The following is a 23,719-nucleotide window of genomic DNA, read 5'->3' on the forward strand; positions in this document are numbered from 1 at the left end:
CACGGACCATTTCTTACGTGGCACTTTGCTGGGTCAGCACATGAGGGACGCCAGCACAAGTGAAAGGCCCTGCAAGGACCCGTTCAGACGGTACGCTGCTGTCTGTGGAAAAATCCATAGAACGTTAATAGAGAAAATGCTGTTAGGGGAAAAATAAATGTCCTTGGTCAGTAGTATTGTGTGTATTCTTTTAATCTCACTGTCACCTGAAAGGGGAAGTTTCAAAGATCTTTCCTGCAAATGAAAACAATTACATCACTATTGGGGGTACTATTACAACCATTTGAAACATTGTGAGTGAAGCTCAGTGACCACCAGCATGACTAACGCAAGTGGGTTGTTTTTTTGTTTTTTTTGTGACGCCAGTGTCAGCAAACAGCAAACGTTTAATGATAACACACTTGTTGCACAGGTCACATTAATGGTGGAAAAAGTTTTGAAATGACTTGGTATCATTTTTTTACATCACAAAAACCTGACATTTGAACAGGGGAATACTGTACATAATACACTGTGTACTCCAATACAGAGTATTGTTATACAGTATACAACTCTTGTTTTATTTCAAATTCTGGTGGCAAAAATCACTAAAACTCATTTTTTTGTTTTTCAATACTTCAGGACTCAACTGTTGTCATGGTCTGTGTTTTGGTTTGGGTTGTGTTTAGTTTTGTTCCATGTTTTCCTGTGTTCCATGTTTGTCGTGTGCTCATTAGGTTGTTGTGTCCACCTGTTCTCGTCTACTTTGTGTCGACCAATCAGCTCGCTCCAGCCACTCGTGTCTTGTCCAGGTGTTCCTCGTCGTGTCGTCAATTTGTTTGTATTTAGTTCCCTGGTTTCTTTCACTTCTTGTCGGCTCATTGTCGTTGTCACATGTCTTTGCCATGTCATAGTCGTCAGTTGTCTTTATCATTGTGGTATGTCATTGTCAGGTGTCATTTTCCCCATCTATTCCACGTCTTACTCACAGGTCATAGTTTGTTTCCAGTTTTAGATATTCAAGTGTTTCTTTGTTACTTTGGTTTGATTATCTGCTGTGGGACTTCGTTCAGTTTTGCTTTATCCAATATCCTCGTTTCCCCTTTTTGAAGATTAAATATTATTTTGAGACTCCCACATTCCTGCCTTGCCTCCTTGCTTCCCTGCAATTGGGTCCACCATGTTCTTGCCTTGCGTTACTCTCCTTCGCCCTAACCACGTACGTGACAACTGTATATTTGCATCTTCCACTAGTTGAAAGTAATCCTGAGAACACACCAGAGATAGTGAAAAATTGGTAAAATAGGACAAGTAAAGTATTGTGGACAGATTGCATTATTCAACATCATTTGTGAATATTCAAACAACTCAAGCATCACTGATTTATATGCAGTTCAAATGTGTCAAATAAAAATTCTTGATTAGAATTTCAAAAGATTATTTTGTAACCTTATATCAGCTTCATGTGAGCGTAAACGTTGAAATGCTGTTTCTTTATAATTTATCATTATTGCACCCTTCCTTCATGGGATGAATAATACGAACACAAGTAACGCCTAACAAATGTGGTTTGACATTTCTTTATCGTATTGTGTGCCTGACTGAACAAAGTGTCTGACCTTCCAGTTCAATGCACCCTGCCCACTCCGTCAATCCAGACTCCTGCATTCGAGAGATTCTCAAACTTCCTTTTTGGGTGTGTTTGGCTGGCCAGATGTTTCCTGAACCTGCCCTTGTTCCCAACTCCCTCCCCGCCCCTGTGGTGAAAGGCAAGGGAAGGACGAGAAGGCAGTGTGTCGTTCACTTTGTACGCACACACCTGGACTCCCTGGGATTTTGTCGAGCTTACAACAGACTCGTTTTTCGGCTGCTCGTCTCTTTGCAAGTCAGCTCCCAGACTCCACTTGTACTCTTTGTCCCGGTCGGCGACGCAGCGATGTCGTGGGACTGCGGTCTGAGGTACATGTTCTCCGTGTCCCCTTCACTGCAGCCGGGCACCATGTGTGTCCTGCATGATAAGGAGGAGCTGTCCAGATTGGAGATGGTCCAGAGACTGGCCAAGGATGGCTGCCGCTTCTTGCAGAATCACAGCAAGGGCCCAGACAAGGCAAATGAGGTGAGAAAAAAAAACATTGAGAAACTTTGGCATCACATTTATGTAAATGGATTAATGAAGAACTTGAATGTCTCCAAAATGCTGCTCTCAATCTTCACTTTATTGATGTCACCAGTAATATTTTTGCATTTAGATACACTGTGACTTATGTCCTTACAGATTAGCTCACAAGACTAAGGCAATATAATCATTTACTCAATAAGCAATTCATTTTTAAGACAAGTCACCTCAGAAACATAACAATATACAGTACAGCTAGGTCCAGAAGTATTTGAACATGAGTGACAGTTTTTAGGATGCTTTTCACCCAAATGGATTAAGAATGATTAGAATCAATAAACGGCTGAGTGTGCAGCAGTGGCTCTCCTTCCCCACATTTTTGTCACTTGACTTGAGCAATGGCATACTGTGACGCTTGCTTGGAACTCAAATTTTGCCACACAACACAAGGCATCAAACTGACCAAGTAACAGCTCGGAGCTGGAAAAAAACGCTCACGTCAAGAAATCACTGTGTAAGGCTAAATGTGAGAAGGGAGCATATTTCTATTCACCCTACAAGTCATCCTTGTTCCTCTGTTCAGTAGTCACATACAGTAACCAGGCAACACCTTCCATTAGCATGCCCATGCTATAACACGGCCTCCGCCATGTTTGACACATGATGTGCTATACGTTGGAGTTTTTATGTACTTCCCAATATTTTCCAATTCCGATTTTAACGTAGCTAAACTAATCTTTTAAGGATACTCTTAACTTCTGTTGATGTTGTGAAGGTTTTTGTTGTTTTTTCCACCAAGAAAACATGACGCCATCTTCCACGTACCAAAAGGAGGTACACTGCATTAAAAAAAATGTAAATTAAAAAACATGGAAGTCTACAGTTGCTATAAAATGTCCACAAACCCTTATAAAAGGGTGTGCACACTTGTTGCACAGGTCTCATTAATGGTGGAAAAAGTTTTTAAATGACTTAGTATAAATCACAAAAACCTGACACTTGAACAGGGGACTACAGTAATTATAAAAAGTCTGCTTTTTATAGTCACTGTATACTCCAATATCTTGTTTTATTTCAAATTCTGGTGGTTTATTAAGGGAAAAATCATAAAAACTAAAATTTGTGTTCAATACTTCAGGGTTCAACTGTATATTTGCATCTTCCACTCATGTAAAGTAATCCTGAGAACACACCAGAGATAGCGAAAAATTGGTAAAATAGGACAACTAAAGTAATGTGGACAGATTGCATCTACCTCACTTTTTAAACGATGGTCTCTGATTGGTTGAGATCATGGCGGGGCTCAGTTTCCTGACGACTGGATCGTTGCGCTCGCTTCGACTGTGCAACAATGGCAGGAAGCAGTGACGCAAGCAAGCCAGACCACCATGCGAGGACATTTTGTGGCTTCAGGGTGGAGTCGAGTGCGTCAGGTCCTCGACCTTTTCTCCAAACACTAAATCTGTTTATCTCAACATAATGACGTATTGCCTGCACAATGCCTTTGTTAATCTGTGTGCCCGATAACGTGCATAAAACAAGCTATTCTCATACTGCTGCTATATACTGTAAATAGTGGAAAATAATGTGCACCGATATAAATATACGCATATACAGTATGACCGTCATGCGTGATCCAATCAGATCTTAGTTATTACTTGACTTGGGAAATATAGAGATTATCTAGTGGTTTACAATAATCCAATGATGCTAGGCGCATTCATGCCATGTGACTCATATTCATATCTAAATATGGGCATCAAAGAGCTCAGCATTCCCAGATGGCGAATGCACGATTATTCCAGTCGAATGCACTCTGACTGTTATGCAATCACTTTCAATCTTATTTCATTTATTTCTCTATGATTTATATCCTTCGTATAATTCACGTCACCTTGTTGGATAATTACTTGGAACTGCTCTTCTTTGCAAATGCATGTGCAAATATTTTGCATAACGCGCACACTGTAGATTTGATCAGAGCTTAAAGCATGACAACAGAGGCCTCTGCAAGGAACTTTTAGGGATAACCAAGTCAACATCAAATGCTTCTTTGAAAACCAAGCTGGTGTTTGAACAACCCCGAGCAGAATTTGGCCCAAATGTGCGCTGTGTCAGGACAGAGATTTTACAGTTCCCTTTGAGGGTTCCATTCCATGTATGCCAGCAGCACAGAGCAGAGAGGGTCCCTCTAGCCAGCGGAATGCATCTGGAAACCAAAGAGAGACAATAAACCATTTAAAATCACATAGCTCTCCAATAGTGTTTACTCTTCTACAGACTTCATCCCTTTTGGGAAGACTTCAGGGCTAGATGAGAGTTGGGCAGAGTCAGATAAATAATTCATCGTGAGGAAAGATTTGTTAGCATATTGACCGGCGTGATGCTGACAAACTCAGTTAATAGTGATCAACTTACTAACACCTGTATCTTTATTGTCAATGTCAAAATGAAAAAAAACAAAGCTAGCCCGAGACTTGCATATGTTATGTTTGTATATACACCATATTGTAACAATGATAATGCGCCTTCGGAAGTAATGCTTGAACGCTTCTCTTCAAAAGGCAATTAGGGAGGTTGGGGGGGGGGGGGGGGTTGAAGCAACCACTTCCAGGGTATCTGCAGAGCTAATTGCATACACAGAGACGAGTGCTGCACTGACTGATGGGTGAGAAGGAGGAGTTGAACAAGGGCAGACTGCGTGTGCATGTACTGTACAGTAAAGTCCTCATTATGGCCAATATATGTGATCCAAACCTGCCGTTGTCAAGTGGCTTCCATCAATCCTTATACTTCCTACTATCTGGAACGGGGAAAAAAGCAATGTTTGGAGTTGGTATACAGTACATCTGTCTACCGTATACCTTTACAGTGCATAGCGTCTGCTCCACCGACAATGTAGTAGGATTTTGTCGAAAAAGTAATGCTTTGAAAATTGATGGTGTTAAAATTCTACAAAGGTAAAGGAAAGGTCTTCTAAATTTGACACACCACAGAGAAGACTGCTGTTAATAACCTTGAAAAATGTTTGGAACAATCAAGCCAACATATAATGAGTCAACAATTTTAGCATTTTCAGTCGAACGAGAAAAGTATATGAAAAGTCTTTACAACTGACCGTCATCATGGATCTAAATGTATAGTAGTATCTGTCAATGAACCCAACAAACCAGACGAATTTAGTATCATCATTACATTTTCAACCTTTTTTAAGTGTATTTTATGTATACCGTAGTATAAAACATGCCCTAAGTTTGAGTTGTTTTGTTTGTAAAAATCATCTCCAGTAGTTGACCATCATGAGCAGAAAAATGAAATTGGTTTTATATTCATTCCTTTACTTTTTGCCAGAAATAGCCACATTTCCTGGCATGACACACTGATAATTGCTGTGCAAATTATCAGATGTTATTAGGAGTTACTGCGCGTGTACCACCCCCACTGTCTGGTTAAGCCGTGCAAAAAGAGGACCTGCCTGTCTCCCCATATACGATTTAAAGATAGAACAGAGGTGACCTTTCCTGGTTCAGATTTATATCAGATAGAGTGACTTGGCATAACAAATCTGAATATGAAATCATAAAGACAGCTAGGAGACAGCAGACAATGTAAACTCTACACCACTGAGACCCCGAAGGCACTAGTCATAATTTAATAGAGCCGACATCAGGAATCGGTAATTAAAATATGTATGAGCCACTTATGTTAATCCCTGAATGGGCTCCTACTGATACAACCTGAATAATGATCAGTGGAAATTGGGCTTCATTTACAGTGCAGGCTTTGACAGAGCATTGTAATGGAAATCAGTGGTGATTTGTGTTAGTTGGAGAACATGCAGGGCGGGAGTGGGGGAGTGGGAGTAGGGGGTGGGGGTCTCCTTGGTGATAATACAATCCCTCCCTCTCTCCGTCTCTCATGTCCAGCCTGTCCAGAGTGACGAGGCAGTGCGCGTGCAGGAGCGGGGCCGCTGCGTTCTGGTTCTCCAGAGGATGTCGTCACAGCCGGCGAGGGGAGGAGGGAAGCGGGAGGAGGAGGAGGAGGAGGCGGTGAGGAACAGGAGGTAAAGCCACTTCACAAATCCCTGCCTGCCTTTCTCAAGAACGCTTTCTCCACCTCTCATCGGTCTCTCTGGATCACTCTCACTCTCACACGCATCCATCACAACTAGTGCTCATACAGGACTGTGTTGGATAGTCTTAAGCAGCATGGAACTGTGAGCTCCAGCCTTCCCGATCAAGTCGTTCCGAGCAGGTGGGGGGGCTTGTTTAGACTATCTGTGAGGAGGAGACACAGGACTGGATGGCAGGGTAAGCACGGTAACATTGCCGGCGTGAGGGCAAGGATGAGCCTGGTGCGGGATGAGATGCTGCTGTTGCACGTCGCCTTGGTGGAGCAGGAGGAGGACGAAGACGAAGAGAGGTCCGAGGAGGGGACCGGCAGCAGCGGCAGCGACAGAACCGGCAGGGTAGAGCCGTCCACTCTGCCCACGTTCGACGTGCCCTACTTCCGATACATTGACGACGAGGGCACGGAGGGCGAGGAGGAGTGGAGCAGCGGCCGCTCGCTGTCCTCCATGGACGAGGACTTGTCCACTGACTCTCTGGTGTCTGACAGGTACATGGTGGTGTCAGGGACCCCAGAGAAAATCCTGGACCACATGCTGAATGGCTTGAGGCTGGAGGAGGACCAGGCGGCCACACAGGGCAAAGAGACCGGTAAGTGCAACACCTTCGACACCATCTCCGTTAGACCATTTGGGCTCTTCTTTAGGGATCACGTCATCAAATTTCCGAATGCACAGGAATGCTTTATTACTAATACTGTTTCGTGATGCCATTATTAAGGTCCAACCGATTAATCGTCCGGGCGATTTTAATTGACCGATATTAGCCCTTATCAAATCAGGAAAAAAAAAGACTTTTTTTCCCCCCAGTTTTTGCTACACATTAACACATTACAACATAAGACAAACATAATGATATTCAAACAAACAAACAAAAAATGTATGTCTCTTTTGTAAAGTTAAACTAATACTAAAGGACAAAGTATTGTGAAACAGTCCAATGTTCTGCCTGCAATTCGTATCTTTATGGTTGTAAGTGTTAAGGGATCAAAGAATGAGATATTTTATTCGATATGTACTTTTTAAATTAATTGGCCGATTAATCGGTTATCTGAATTTTATTCCGCCAAATATCAATATTTGCCTCCAAAAATCCACATCAGTCAGACCCTGTCATCATTGTGGGTCAGAGTCTGCTGTAGGCGATACTGCCCCACAGTCAAAAGTTCTGGTTTCGAATCTCGGCTCTGACCTTTTTGTGGGTTTCTCCTCCACATTGCAAAAACATGCAGTGAAAATCTGTGACTAATTGACACCCCTCTAAAGGTGAAATTGCTTAAAGATTCAATGGGATGGCAAAGATCTACATGAAGCTCCTCAACTCAATTCAGCATAGTTCCTTGGCACAAAGATGCCACAAGATAGCACCAAAGCAATATGATAATGATGAGCAATATGTGACTATGCAAATATCGAACCTTGAATATACAAAGACTCTAAATTGTCCATAGGTTTGAATGTGATTTTGTGTGGTTTTGTCTATACAGTATTATATGCCCTGTGCTTAACTGGAGACAAGTCCAGGATGCAGCTCAGCTCACCTTAAGTCAGATGGGCCAGGCTCCCGCTCCCCCGTGGATCTCATCATTGTTTTTCATTTAATTTCCTCCATTCCCAGGCAATCATTCCCCAACGCTGCAGTTTGGCTCTCCTCATTTAAAAGCTTTTTCATACAAACAGCAGGCAGACTTAGCTTTAGAATGGAAACACACTCTTTCAACAAATGCACTCACTTCTCCTTGTGGCAGCAGGTACACTAATAATAATGTGACACTGTTGCCAAGGCAGAGGAAACTCTGTTGCTAAAGCAGGGAGGAGAAATTGTGATTGCAGCTAGCAGAGACGGGCAAGGGGGAGACCTCCAGAATGGAAAGAGGATGAGAGGAAGAGAAAGAGAGGGAGGTACCGGGTACACGCTATGATTCCTGGTAAATGTAAGTGATCACATTTAATCTGTCATTGGGATGGAAGCAGGCAAAGCACCTCAATGGCGATCATTACTCATTCTGATGAGGAAGTGAATGAAATTGATCTCAATGCTGTCTCGTGGCATGTGTTGTGTAGCATTTGGTGCTGCAATAGTCAACACGGTGTGTCAAAATTGGAACATTGGGGAACAAAAACACACTATGCACATGTACAATACCGTATTGACAAGTGAGGCTCCTACCTTTAAATTCACAGGTGTTGTTGAGTAATCATTCTGCATGAGTTCACTATGAAAGGAGAGCACAGAAGCTCACTGCAGAGATGTCACAAGGTCAAAGAGCCACACAGCTAAAAAGAGAAGAAGCAAAGAGACATCAATTGATCTCCACCCACTGATATGTAATGGTCTGACTCAATAAACTCATTGTCATCATGCACGCTCTATAATTTTTCTCTTAAAGATGGCTTAGATCACATTATTCGGTACTAGTAATTTGCTTCTAAAAGCACCTTCGGCATATGTGAGGCAAATAAAGTCACCACAATCCATCTGTGTCACTTAGTGTACTGTTAGGGTTGCAGGGGAGTTGGAGCCTAAAGCAGACATGGGGAGCAATGCATATTACGCCTGGCGTGGTCACCAGTCAGTAGCCCCTTTTCCCAGTGCTTGTTGAAGCCAATATTTTCCACCTTGTAAAAATCAGAGTACTTGAGCCGTAAAAGAGACAGACCTGCGCCTATGTGTAAGAGAATGTCGTCACGCTGGGACAGGGGTGTGAAGTTTGACACTTGTCAACTTCTCCTGATCTGTTGTGCTGAATGTGACAGTCCATCAAGTTATCTCGCAATGTATCAGATTGTAAAGTGCTGAGTCACTGTGTCAAAACATACACGCTTGTGGGAATATTCTGCCTTCTCTGAGCTCCATGACAATGAGGCTTATTGCTTTTATCTCCTGTTACGTCTCGGACGTGACCAGTCGCAAGATCTCTGTGTAAGTGAGGCTAATCACAGGGTGATTGTGAAGGGCGCACTAATCAGGAATTGATCCCCTGCTGCACAAAAGTCAGCTACTTGAATAACTTCACTACCAATGCACAACCAAAGTATTTGTTTTCCTATTACATTATAGATGTGCTACAAGTTTAAAAAAAATAACATAAAATAATATTTTGTGTTCATAAAGACAAGATGGGCGGGACGGTGGACGACTGGTTAGAGCGTCAGCTTCACAGTTCTGAGGACCCGGGTTCAATCCCCGGCCCGCCTGTGTGGAGTTTGCATGTTCTCCCCGTGCCCGCGTGGGTTTTCTCCGGGCACTACGGTTTCCTCCCACATCACAAAATCATGCATTAACACTCTAAAATTGCCCGTAGGTGTGACTGTGAGTGCGAATGGTTGTTTGTTTGTATGTGCCCTGCGATTGGCTGGCAACCAGTTCAGGGTGTACCCCGCCTCCTGCCCGATGACAGCTGGGATAGGCTCCAGCACGCCCGCGACCCTAGTGAGGAGAAGCGGCTCAGAAAATGGATGGATGGAAAGACAAGATGTTCCAGCTACAAGGATTTTAAGCTTTTGACAAATGGAAAATGCCTCTTTGGTGGTGGCTGTAGTCAATAAGTGACACATATACATGCTTAATTCAAAGGGTGCAATAATCAATTTTATGTGCACTTATTGAAATAGAAAACCGATTGTCAGCCTGATTGATTCCATGCAAGATTATAAAAGAGCGGATACATTCACCCATGATGAGTTTCCATTTGTCAAGGTTTGGCTCAATGTTTGGGCACATAATATAAGCGGAATGCAAATGCTGACTACCACTGCAAGACAAGTTGTTTGATAGTTTTAAATGAAGCACATTGGACAAACATACAGTACAAGTGTGTGCAGATTACATTAATTCCAAAAACAGGTTACATTTCACTCCAAGCATGTCAGGAAATTAAGGCTTCTGGGTACCACAACACACTGCATAAAAGATACTACAGTAAAATCATATTACCGTAATTTCCCGTGTATAACGCGTATTCCCCCCCCCCCCCCCCCCCCCAAAAAAAATGTCAAAAGTCAACTGTGCGCATTACACATAGGTATAGGAGAAAATGAAAAAGACTTTCACATTTTATAAATGTATGCCGCCATCTTTCATTCTGATATGACAGGGGTACATATGACTGCATATATGTACCGTTGTGCAGGTTTACATACCTAGGCACAATGTGTGAATTTTTTATTTATTTTTTAAAATATGAATGATGACTGAAAAACAACCATCATTAATTTCTTCATGGTTATGTTTTGTTTAATGATAATGTTTTTTCTGAAATGCTTGACAGTTTAATTTGAATCCCATTAAAATTAAATTAAATGTGTTTCGCCTGGTCCTTTGTGTTTTCTTAAGAGAATTGTACACATCTTACAAATTCTGCCTGGGCAAGCAAACATTTGAGCACAACTGTGTGTTATCTCACTTACTAAATAAAAGTAGGGCTGTGAATTTCAAAATAAGAGCAAGTAAATAAAAAGTATTATGTGTTCAAATAAACTGCTTAAGTTCAGAATAATTATTTGAAAAAACTAACAAAATACAGATAATACTTCATGTTTTGCTCATATGGGTAGAAGCAAAATCATGCATTGTAAAAATGCATTATACATAGGTCGAAGCATTTTCCAGAATTTTTAGCTCAACTGCGCATTATACATGGGTGCGCATTATACACGATAATTTACGGTACATCATTTTTAAGTGGTGTACCCCGCCTCCTGCCCGATGATAGCTAGGATAGGCTCCAGCACGCCCGCGACCCTAGTGAGGAGAAGCGGCTCAGAAAATGGATGGATGGATAGTGTGTTTTGCATATTGTTTTCATGCAATTCATAAATATATATGAAGTCTAATGCTTTAATTTAATCACAACATATCAAATGTCCTTAGTACTAAATTTTCTAAATTCTGAATTTAAAAAAAAACTCACTGTGAACATTTGAAAAAAAAGATTTTCCTTGATCAGCTTTTATTCAATCATTTTACAGGAACATTTAAGCATGTGCAACCATGAGGAGGGCCAACAACACAGGAGGAAACACTGGTAGAAAAGTACATTAAGATGCTGGCTAAGCATGATCAGTAAGACTTAATCATAGTTTGCAGCGACTCAACCTACACTTACCAGCACATTTACAGGCCGAGATAAAGCTATGCACGGGCTTGTTTGGACAAGCGAAGCTTTGGCTGGTGGAAGTCATCATCAGAGGCTCGAAGGACTTTTTCTCTCAGAAATCTCTCTCATGTTGCTCTCCTTTGATATGACTCCACTTCATAAATGAGTCATACTGGCAGAGATACAAGATTTTAAATGGTCCAGTAGCACTGAAAATGTACATTTGTATTATAATGATGTTTCTGTGTTTACAGACACACTTTTGGATGACTTTTTGCTGACCTACCCAGTGTTTATGTCAACCAGTGATTTATGCCAAGCTCTTCTGGGACAATATCCTTCAATAACAACCAAATAATATTTCCTCATCATTCCATTGTATTCAACAGGCTCCCAAGCGAACAAGCCTGAAGTCAAAATCACACATCTTACATTTTTCGCCTTAACCCACACTTACTTATTGCTGCAAGTGCTGCAGAGTGAAAGAAGATGCGAAGGAGGCTCTGGAGAGGAAACAGAAAGTGGCGCACCTGGTGTCGCAGTGGATGCTTCTCTGCAGGGACTTCCTAAGAGAGGACGAGCATGTCAAAGTGTTCATGAAGGTAGAGGACGAATGGTTGGCAATAAAACAGGGGAAAGCAGCGGGTTTAACAGACAGAAATCAAAACAGACTTTTCCTTGCAGACTTTGTACCGCTATATGCTGGATGACCTTTATGAGCACCCCGCCTTGGAGAGGGATGTTAGGGAGCTGCAGAAGCTTTACCAGCTGCATCGTAGACAGTGAGTAACATGATCAGAAGTCATCAATGACTGATTACCAAATAATTCATAGATGACAATATTACAATTTTTGGGTAAGACAAGTACAAGTATGAACTTCTGCATCCCTGAGAGGAAGCTTCAAGATACTGTACATGTACACCGCACAAAGGAAAAGCTTCTTCTTCTCTCATCAATGGATCCTTTCAGAGGCTGACGAGGAAATGCAGTGTTCTGTGCTTTTGTGCATGTAAATATGAAAGTCAGGGAGCTCTTTATGAGGAATCTTCATAAATCGAGGGCATAAAATCAAGACGAGCTGTCAGATAAATGACAGTTAATAAATACTAATACAGCAATGTGCAAGCATCAATTTAGAGACATTTTGCTAAAGTTGGTTGATATTATTTTGGGGGGTGATGAAGCTTTGTGATGTTACCGCTTTAGGCGAGGGTCACCCCAGGGTGTGGGGCACAGGAAGTTACTGAAGCGAGGCTGCAATTTTAATAGCCACATTTTGGCACACTTTCTGTCCTTGCTTGATAACGAGCGAGTTCATCTTCAATGGAAGCAGGGGCTCATTGCAACATCTCGTTTATGTGCAGGAAAATGTGTGAGGCACAAGCTGCACGTTCATCAAATTATACTGAGCTATTCAAAGAAAAATGGATTTAGATGCATGTGCACACACATACACATATATGACTAAGGGTACATTGTGTTATACATGCCCAACCTTTATTGAGCCACGGCACATTCTGTATTTTACATTAAGAAAATAAATCTTGTGGCATACCACCAAACAAAAATGTCACAAAAGGTGTAAACGTATGCTGACATAACACAATATGAACGTGTCTCTTTGTACTCACAAATGTTCATTTCACTGCCATTGACGACTATTGTAGTAAAACATCCACTTTAACTGTGCGGGCTGGCAGTAAACTGAAATCAAAAGGATTATTCTTTTGTATGAATGGCAATGCATGGACAAATTAATTCCAACTTCTGCCAATTTGTGGGAGAGTATTTAATACGCTATACATCCCTGGCAGATAGATGAACAAAGATTTGTCGTACATAAATGATCATGTTCAGACCATCCATCCATCCATCCATTTTCTGAGCCGCTTCTCCTCACTAGGGCCGCGGGCGTGCTGGAACCTATCCCAGCTATCATCGGGCAGGAGGCGGGGTACACCCTAAACTGGTTGCCAGCCAATCGCAGGGCACATACAAACAAACAGCCATCCGCACTCACATTCACATTCACACCTACGGGCAATTTAGAGTCTCCAATTCATGCATGTTTTTGGGATGTGGGATGAAAACAGAGTGCCTGGAGAAAACCCACGCAGGCATGGGGAGAGCATGCAAACTCCACACAGGCGGGGCCGGGTCCTCAGAACTGTGAGGCTGACGCTCTAACCAGTCGTCCACCGTGTTCAGACCAATTAAACAAAATTTGATAATTTCCTGTGTACGGTTAGGGATTACTGCATTAGGTACAGTTTTGGCTGCTTTTTCTAGTAAAACTTATTTTATTTCTTTCCGGACAATATTTTATTCTTTCTTACGGATAATAATTAGAATGCTTAGAATTACAATACATAATTTATCATTACTATATATATAATATATATAATTTGGTTTGCTGCTGTTGTGAACGTGTTTAGCCAGGCTACTTTTCTTTCATTAATTGTAAGACAGTGTCATGTTTTGTGATCTTAAAACATAGGTAATAATGATTAATTATAATAATTACATTTACAAATTAAAACACAGAATTAATCTACTTTACACTGCAGGCCTCCCCAAAGTACAAACAATCCTAATTTGGATCAGTACACTTAAATAGACAGCCACCTACTGTACACGCCGGAATTTTGTCATTGGGATTCATGCTTGAAAATGAGGAATAAGGAAAATGTATTTAAAAAATAAATATATGAAGAAATTGGGGGTGGGAGGGTCAGAGGGTTCTTGCCCCGCCCTCCACAAAGTTTTGTGGAAATTGATTTAGTAGTTGCGGAATCCTGTTCGCTACCAAACAAACAGAGATGAAAACATGACCTCCTTGGTGGAGGTTACAATCCCCCAGCTGCCATGCACTTCGCCATGTGTGACTGCCCCCCCTCCCTCACCCTCCATGGACCGCAGCTTCCAATCAGAGTCTCCCAGGGGAGGCTCTGTCCTGCTGTCCATTAGAAGCCAGTGCAAATGATCCCGCCTGATGCTGCCGCTGTTGTTGAGTCACTGACTCATTCCTGCTCACATCCAGAGAGGGAGACCCACTACAACCAGTACACTTTGTGTGGGTGGCACTAAGTGACATACTCTACTATTTATGGGCTTTTTACAATGAGACCCATTGGGAGGACAAAATTGGCTGCTTTGTGCCACAGAATGCAGACTTAGCCAATCTAGCTTTTCTGCAAAAGAAAGCCTGTCATGTGCTCCTAATAGCTAAGTAACTTAACTCCATTACTTCTCTAGAAGCCTTTCAAAAGGCTGCCTTATGATTCACAGCACTCCACCCTGAAATATATTTTTAGGAGGCAAGGACGGCTGCTGCCCAGCAAGTTGGTTCTATTGTGATGCAAAGGACCCTAATAGACAGGGCTACTCATCATAGTCATCCATCAGGCCTAACTGTGGCGAATAGGTAGAATAAATAAATAAGGTTGGGAAAAAAAAAATCCACCAAGCAAGCTGCTCTCAACTTCTTGATATTGACTTGAAATAATGAAGTGAACCCAAACACGTGTATGCTTTGATTAGACAGTGTGGGAGATGGATTTATGCAAATCAAAAATGAACAATCACAAGATTCACTTCAAGGGCTAAATAATGAAACATGTTTGGGCCTGGCGGCACGGTGGGCGACTGGTTAGGGCGTCACAGTTCTGAGGACCGGGGTTCAATCCCCGGCCCCGCCTGTGTGGAGTTTGCATGTTCTCCCCGTGCCTGTGTGGGTTTTCTCCGGGGACTCCGGTTTCCTCTCACATCCCAAAAACATGCCTGCTAGGTTAATTAACTCTAAATTGCCCGTAGGTGTGAATGTGAGTGTGAATGGTTGTTTGTTTGTTTGTTTGTTTGTTTGTTTGTTTGTGCCCTGCGATTGGCTGGCAACCAGTTCAGGGTGTACCCCGCCTCCTGCCCGATGATAGCTGGGATAGGCTCCAGCACGCACGCGACCCTAATGAGGAGAAGCGGCTCAGAAAATGGATGGATGGATGTTTGGGCCTGTGTTGGTTGGTGCATAATTTTTTTTATTTACTCGTTTTTTTTTTTTTCCCAGCACGGTGGAAGAATACTCCCCTCAAAGAAAGGTGAGTGAAGAAGGTTTTGATGTAACTAAACAGACCATTCTGTACAAAGTGCACTGTACTTAATGGTTTATTTATCCCCATACTTCCTGCCTTGTTGGACATTGTTACGTGGTTCTCAGTGTTCATTTCCTTTCCTCCAGAGCAAAGCACTTTTCCACCAATTGAGCCTGAAAGAGAACGGGGTCTTGTCGAGGGCCACGCACAGACAGACCAAGGAAGGTAAAGACACACATTCCTGCCATCATCGTTATTCCTAAAGCTGTTCAGATGAGGCATTACTCCCAGCAGCAGCACAATGGGAATTTTGCCAAAGACTGAATGTGACAGTTTGGCATGCACATTCCTGCGTTATGATCCAGTTGTGAAAAACAAGACATACTCTGGTCGCAACAGCGTGTTGTACTGTCGGGAAGCCTCTCAAGGGAAAGTGCTAATTTGGTGATCATGACAACTAGGAAACATAAAAAAGCGTGCATTTCCCATGAAGTGAGTGAGGAAGATCACAACTGGTAGAGCACTGACAAGCAACAAAAGCAATATATCCATATGTTGTTTGGCCTCAAGCAACAGGGACATAGAGATTATCTTACTTCAACAATAAATATGTGAAATGTGAGACGGAAAATGTACCGCTTACATTTTGTGCTGTTGGATCAATTGTTCTCAAAATTTACCACCTACAAAAAATAGCTCTTTAAAACAGTTGCATAGTACGCCAGTTTTCATCCAAAAACAAGGCAGAGGTTTTAGTCCTAAAACATATACTGTACTGTGGCTAATAATACTGTAATCCACTGTAACGTTATGCACAGTTTGAAAATTTTGAACATTAACACCGCACGTAATTATACTAAAAATAAAAAACTGCAACTATTCATAATGGCATGCAATTATGAAAGTGCATAGCTGTAATAGTCACAGAGAATGCTGTCCAACAAAATAGCTGCGCTCCCAGCACTATGCTAGCATTAGCACTGTAAACAAGCCAAGGATTGGCTAGTGCTGTCCTCACTAGCTTTGTGGACGAACTGATGAAGCCAGCTCAGATGAGAGATAAACCAGAGCAGTCCTGTTGCGATTGATTTAATGCCCTGAGAACCAAATGACCTGGATGAATCAGAATATTCATAGTCAAGTCAACATTAGCGTTATTGACATGATTTTTTTTCATATGTAGAGTGCTATTGCAACACCAAATACATCAGTTTGCAGTTTTTTTTTTAAATAATTTACAATCAATTAAAAATCAAAAAGAGGTAATAAAAGTACATAATTCGGCATCGCTTCTAAATTCTCTCAGCTGCCTGAAGTTGCTTCGCTTTGCTTCGGTTTGCTAGTCTTACCTAGCAAATGAGGGACGTACATTTTTTTAATTTCTCAAGATGTAGATATTCCAAAATAGTCAGCAAAGCTCCTGAAGCCAAAACTAACAGTTCAGCATGAGGCTGCAGGTGTGCCAGAGAGTACACGGCAAATGTCTGACACCTCATCGGTCACGCGTTCTGTCTCTGATAAGTTGTTCTTCCTCGGGTGTGGTGGTTTCTTATAATAAAACTGCAAACATTCCCTTTAAACGATAAAATTAAAATGTATTGAACATAATTTATATTAGAATAAAATAATAGTACCTACATAAATGTTTGAAAACAAAGTTAAAAAATGTAGTAATTATTCTCCTTAAAATTAAAATCAGAATCATCTTTATTTGCCAAGTATGTCAAAAAACACACAAGGAATTTGTCTCTGTTAGTTGGAGCTGCTCACGTACGACAACAGACAACATATTTTTGAGACATAAAAAAATTAATTCAGTATTTTTTTAACACACCATTAGTATACGCGTACCACACTTTGATAATCATGAGGTTAGACTGTTCAAAATTGATGACCATTCGAGTTTCTTGCCTTGAGATTGTATACTCTGTGTGTGTGTGTGCGTGAGCAGTACCATGTCATGTGTACATCACGATGGACTCCTATCTGAGCATGAGAGCCCATCCTGGTGTTGTGGCTCAGGAGTTGCTCCAAGCAGTGGCTGAGAGGATGGACGTCTCCCAGGGGGAACTGGTGCTGGTGGCCGTGACTTATCCTGGAGGTAAACACTTTGTTACACGAGGTCACGTTAACAAGGTGATCAACATTAGGTACACCCCAACAACCTTAATGTGATCCAATCAAGTACAGGAGCTGTATCAGCAATTGTGATGCTAGAAAGAGAGTTAGTATCATGTTTTATCAAAACATGTTAACTTTGGGATATACTGTGTGGTGTTTGTCCTCTCATATTTATAGTCTTTGTGTTTCTCATTTGTAATTTTCATTCAATTCTTGTATTAGAGAATCAGTCATTTCTGTATATATAATGATTAGGTATCCAACAGTGAGCTTATATGTATTGGAATTTAAATAACAAGAGTCTTTAAAGGTCGTAACAAGTCTGACTAGAAACATTTATTTACTATACGCACAGTTAATTGACCGTTACCCTATGAAAAAGTAAATATTCATATTTCTTACCAAACCACTGCTGATTCCATACATGCCTAACCTTCAATGTTGTTGTAAACTGCCACTTATTGGGGCAACCATGAAATCACTGATTTAAAAATAAATAAATAAATAAATAAATAAAAGGAAGAAGTTCATCAATAAACAGTTAAGTTTGTGTCTGTCTTCCTCCAAGTGGAGTCTTATCTCTTGTACTCTGCTTGACAGATCTTGCCTGATGTCTGCCCCCTGTGATGTGTGATATATTTCCTCCCCTGCAGGCAGACTCCTCCTGCAGCCTCACGACACACTTTTCTCCCCTTTGCTGCGGCCGGTGGGAAGACTGCATGTTTGCAGAAAGGACCTGGGTGAAGTCCTGGTAGGAAGAACACTGTCACATCAGTCACTTTACCAGACATAATATGGACACAAGTACACCATTATAAGAACAACAAATCTTTTAAATCTACAGTGGTACACTCTGCTTGGAATAATTTCTACAAGATTGTGTTGGTTGAAATATTGGAGCATTTCATAAATCAGAGGACATGAGAAAGGGCTTGGTTAGGTCCCACAAGTTCTTCCACACTTGACTCCTCTAAGCAACCGTTAGCACAAAATTGGAAGCATATCCAAAATATTTGGCAAGGTAAATGATTAAAATAAATGGGTGAACTGGGGCATACATAATTGATTAGGAGTGTAGGTACACTACAGTACAATCTCAAGACTGTAATCATACAGTATACTGTATATCTTGCACTGTGTCATGTTCTTTTTATTTTCATTCCTCCTCAGAACCCATTCACAGAAAACTCAAAACTACAACAGAGGACCGCACGCATGCTTAGTTTAAACACATGGAACGTGGCTGTAGCTCTTAGCAACATTGACTGGACCATATTTAACTCGGTTCACGAGGTTTGTACCAGACCTTTCATTTTCTAGGGTTGCTCAAATCTTTTCTTTTCTGTAATCGTCGAGGGCTGTACAAATCTGTTCAGCGACCCCATCCTCATCCTGCCTCAATCATGAGCCGTGTTGCTGTTTTTTGCAGCAAGAGCTGATCTACTTCACGTTCAGGCGTCATACTAGCGGCAGCCACCCGGCGGCGCTAGAGTTGCTACTTCAGCGCTGCAACGAGATCCAACTGTGGGTGATGACTGAAGTGCTGCTGTGCACGGCGCTCTGCCAAAGAGTACAGCTCATCAAGAAGTTCATCAAGATAGCTGCCCAGTAAGCATCCATCTAATCATCATATTTCCTCAGATAACAGTTTCCACGCTAATTATTCGCTGAGTGCGTCATCCACTCAGATTAATGCTGTTCCTCAAATAGATGCCTCCGTTTCCCCTGAAGGAACAAAAAAAAAAAAAAAAAGGCCACTACCTGGGTGTAATTTCCCTTTGATGATACCACCATGTGTTGCGATTGACATGTTGACCACAGCATGCTGCCTGCATACATGGCACCTGTAAAGCTGACATTTCCCCTGCTGTTTAAAGAGAAAGCATAGTGCATTCTGGAATAAAAGATGGTCAAATTTTCAACACTAACCTGAAAAGATTCAAACAAACAAGTTACAGATCTGACTTTTGCGGACAAGAAGAGCGCATGTCTCGCTTGGAGTGGGGAGAAAGGACTTTCGAAGCAAATATTTTATTAATTTTAATCATAAGATTATGTATAGAATATTATTTAAAAAAATATATTGTATTTAATATTATTTGAAAAAATATATTCGCACGAGTAAAGCCCTTAATGCCCCTACTGCCCTCTCTGCATTTGAGTAGATATACACCCAATGTGAGGAAATATTGTACTGTCGCTTGCATATTTGTGGAAATGCTGCTCTCTAGTGACTGATCAATGAACTGCATGACTTTATTTGCTGTCGCGCTCTCCTCTTAACTTCGCTGCATGTCATTGGGCAGCTGCAAAGCACAGAGGAACCTCCACTGTTTCTTTGCTATTATAATGGGCCTGAACACTGCTGCTGTCAGTCGCCTGAGTCAGACATGGGAGGTAACGAGCTCAAATTTCTCTTTTCACTTGAAAATGTTACAATACATTTAGTATGCCATTTTTATTCCTGCAGAAAATTCCTGGGAAATTTAAAAAGCTGTTTTCCGAGCTAGAGAGCATCACGGTAAGTGTATTTTGAGGTTTTCATTGAAAATGTTGCTATGGGTACTGTACACAAATGTAGCTCAATAAAATAAGAATATCGCAGAAAAGTTTATTTCAGTACTGTAGTTGAATTAAAAAAGTGACAGCCAAAGGAAAACACTGTTCACTATTCCTTTCTACATTAAAAAAAAAAAAAAAAAAAAGCTTTTGTTTCTTATGGAATATTCTAATTTCTTTAAGGTGAATTTGTGTTTTTTTTTAGATGTAAGTTATAATCTTTGATACGACAAATAAAATCATGAAATATTTTATTTTGTGTGTGGTGTATGTATTGTACAGAATACTGTGTATTAGTTTAACTCTGAATTATACTACTGAAATACATTCCACCCTATTCTAGTTTATTGAGATGCATCTGTATATACAAACTATAAAATTCCTTTATCAGTGCTTCGGTGACTATAGGATGAAACAAATAGGGCTTTTTTCAGCGGCGCCCATGTGCATGCACATTGCACGCGCTGAGCATCCCACACATTTGTTTTGTCTTCACAGGATCCCTCGCTGAACCATAAGGCCTACAGGGACACGTTCAAAAAGATGAAGGCGCCAAAGATCCCCTTTCTTCCTCTGCTGCTTAAAGGTACACTCAGCGTCATCATCATCAATATGGAAACAGGATCAAGATGCCGACACAACACTACATATAGCTAAAAACTAAAGATGTCTATCTCTTTCTTTTCAAGATATCACATTCATTCATGAAGGCAACAAGACATTTCATGAAAATCTGGTAAATTTTGAAAAGTTGGTAAGTCATGGATGAGACAAAATGCTGGATTTCAAATCACATTGATGACTGACATGCTTGTCACTCCTCTTCACCAGCACATGATAGCCGACACCGTCCGCCTCATCAGACAGTGTCGGAAGGATCATTTGGGTCAGTGCTCGTATTTTGAGTTAACCAGTGGCGAAGAGATGTGATAATGAATACAAATGCTCTCCCTTGAACCCCTACAGGGAACGGCATCAGCCCAAAGAGCAGCGCAGAAGTGCACGCTTACATGGATAACCTTCACATCATCGACAATCAGCAGTCCCTCTTTGAACTGTCACACAGGCTGGAGCCTCGGACTTGAGAGGAAAGACGTTACTTACTGTAGCCTTCTTCTTAACACTCAGGACCATATCAGCAAGCCGAGGTCACGCAGCTGGACGACCACCAGAGAGAGTTGGTCAATCAGGAAATACATATCTAACGGAGGAGAAAAATATAAAGGGAAGGATTGTTTTTGTTACTACATGTATTTTTGGAGAGGTTCACCACAATATCTTTTTCACATCCGCCTTGCTGCGTGCGTGTATGGCGCATAGAGGGCCGGTCTAAACTGTTTCTGTGACTCTCAATGTCCAGCAGGTGGCGTCATTTGGCAAATGGGTTTCATAGTGTCCCAGTTCGACTCATCTGGGGAGGCTGAGTTCCGTGTTTCTCAACCCTGGCACTATACATCACTGGATGAACAGAGATATATTAATTGTACTAAATAGATCCTTTTTGAACCAATGAAGTCAAATTGGATAAGTTCCTGATGATCTCTCTTGGCACACGTGTCATGCACAGTGGTTTAGCCAACGAGATATTGATAGCCATCAATGTCGAGGTGGTTCCCTTTAAAGAAATTCAACACCATTTTTAAGTGGCTCCTTAAATGTTAATATACAGTATAGCAGATAGCCCAGTTACTATTAATTACTAAAATGGTAGAATGACAATGACGACCACAACCAAAGAGCATTTTACTAAAGATGTATCGTGTTCTGTGTTGCTTGAAAACATTATCTACTGTTGTTTTTGATGGTGGAGCAACTGCAGTCATAACTACATGAGTAGAGCCCGAGTCTTACAGACAAGTTACAAATCATGCTTAAAGTAATTAGTGTTTATATTGTTCAGTGTGTGGTTATATAAGATAAACAATGCACTGGATTATTGGAGAATGTTCATGTGAAAAGGTGGTTGAAAAGTCAATTACATAAACACCATTAAAAAAAAAAAAAATCATATTCAAATAAATGCTGTGGACAATCAATATAAGGAGAAGACACATTCAATCACATCAGTCTATATTATTGTACTCAAAACTTTTTTTTCAGACTGGAATTCAAACAGCGTTGTGTTCTATTTGAGTTTAGAATGCCACAAAGCCCACTGTCTATTTCAACCATCTAATCTCGTTTACTTGGATAGTGTAACGTTGTAGGGAGGGGGACTGTCCCTGTAGGAAAAATGTGACGTGAAATACTGCAGCACTTTCAGGAGGTTTTTGCGAACATTTAGTGAGAAGTTGGAAGTCGAGAAAACATTTCCTAACTCAAAACTTCAAATTGCTGCTGCCCTAGATGTATCTTGAGTTGTGACTCAGTAGAATGTACCGGTATATTACATTCCACTTATTTGTATACACCATTGTAAATATAGACTGTTAAAACAATACATTTTTTGCAATGTATTTATTAAATATTGCGTGTGCGTATCCTATTTATTTGTTTCAGAATAATTTATTTCTATTGTCTCAACTTTGTTACATTTCAATGAACAATTTTGTGACATGGCAAACCATCAATTGACCCAGTGTGCCCCCAATAAAATATTTTTCATAAAAGTGACCTAATTACTGTAAAATGTGACTTTTACATTGCATTATATGGGGTGGCGAGGACTTGAGCTTTGGAGTCGGAGGGCACGGGTTCAAGTCCCACTGTGATAGCATCTCTCTGCTTGCTGGCTACTCTCGAGGGGCCCTTGAGCAAGACATTGTCCCTACCTACCCAGCTCAAGTGGTGCACTCGATGCACACCTCTTTCACTCTGAATCTGTCTTTGCATGCCTGCGTGTGTGCGATCTTGTGCTGCGTGTGGCGTGCAAAACAAAGTAAACCAGAGTGGGAGTTGAATTTCCCCCAGAGTGACACAAATACTTTCAGTATAATGTATTTTTTAAAATTCAAATAAATTATAGTACATTGTCACCAATTAAACATTAGTTGAGCTCATTCTCTAAGGCCTTTGTTGGTGTCCTGCGGTACACACTATTGTTTAAAAAAATGATGGATGTGTTAGAATGAGAGAAAAGTTCACCTACCGAAAGTCAAACCACTGATGCCACTTCATTGTCTTTAGCTGTAAAACAGTACAGAAAAAAACATCTTTAACTGGGATGCTCAGCACTTGAAAGAACTAATATACGGTACAGTCTATTAAGGTACACAATCTATTAAGATCTAATGCAAAAGGTGTAATAAAAATCTACATTTACAAATATAGGAATGTTCTACTTTGAGAGGTGTTTGCAGTGGTGTAGAAATGTACTCCATACTACTACTGCATTTACTGAGCAATGTCTTTGATATTTTGCTATTTTATCTGTACATGAGCAATGAGTGTATTATTTGCTCAATTGAATGTTTATTTTGAACATGCAGCATTAAAAAAAAAAAAAAAAAAAGAAATACAAATTTACAATATGAATTGTATCCCATACCAAAACAACATGTGCTGCTGGTCCAAAAGGAGTAGGAAGAAGTACAATTTCCACTGTTATTTCCATAGGGTTAGTTCCATGTCTTAATGGACGTTAACCAGGTGTCCTTCTTGGCCTTTTAAGTGTGCCACGGCACCTGCTGCCT

General features: G+C 41.0%; 1 protein-coding gene across 2 annotated transcripts; it reads left to right on the plus strand.

The window, feature by feature from the left end:
- The first annotated feature begins 1,672 nt into the window (after positions 1-1,672).
- On the plus strand, positions 1,673-22,705 carry LOC133479489 (rap guanine nucleotide exchange factor 5-like). Of its 2 annotated transcripts, none has more exons than XM_061776577.1 (18): positions 1,673-2,095; positions 6,022-6,144; positions 6,681-6,813; positions 11,575-11,653; positions 11,778-11,922; positions 12,005-12,102; positions 15,383-15,413; positions 15,554-15,632; positions 17,359-17,508; positions 18,182-18,279; positions 18,699-18,821; positions 18,958-19,136; positions 19,835-19,925; positions 19,999-20,049; positions 20,586-20,673; positions 20,777-20,841; positions 20,919-20,973; positions 21,054-22,705. In XM_061776577.1, the coding sequence occupies exons 1-18, from the start codon at positions 1,694-1,696 to the stop codon at positions 21,170-21,172; spliced, it is 2,109 nt and encodes a 702-aa protein (XP_061632561.1). In that variant the 5' UTR covers positions 1,673-1,693; the 3' UTR covers positions 21,173-22,705. The 2 variants fall into 2 exon arrangements, with proteins under 2 accessions (XP_061632561.1, XP_061632560.1); XM_061776576.1 differs by having other exon boundaries at positions 1,685-2,095; positions 6,022-6,158; positions 6,713-6,813.
- The last annotated feature ends 1,014 nt before the right edge of the window (positions 22,706-23,719 follow it).

The sequence above is a fragment of the Phyllopteryx taeniolatus genome, chromosome 6 (assembly GCF_024500385.1).
Source record: "Phyllopteryx taeniolatus isolate TA_2022b chromosome 6, UOR_Ptae_1.2, whole genome shotgun sequence".
NCBI classification, from domain to species: domain Eukaryota; kingdom Metazoa; phylum Chordata; class Actinopteri; order Syngnathiformes; family Syngnathidae; genus Phyllopteryx; species Phyllopteryx taeniolatus.

Coding starts and splice junctions, on each gene's coding strand:
- LOC133479489 (XM_061776577.1), top strand. CDS start 1,694: ATGTTTCCTGAACCTGCCCTTGTTCCCAACTCCCTCCCCGCCCCTGTG. Junction 11,923..12,004: donor ATGTCAAAGTGTTCATGAAG/GTAGAGGACGAA, acceptor TTTTCCTTGCAG/ACTTTGTACCGCTATATGCT. Junction 20,050..20,585: donor CCGAGCTAGAGAGCATCACG/GTAAGTGTATTT, acceptor TTGTCTTCACAG/GATCCCTCGCTGAACCATAA.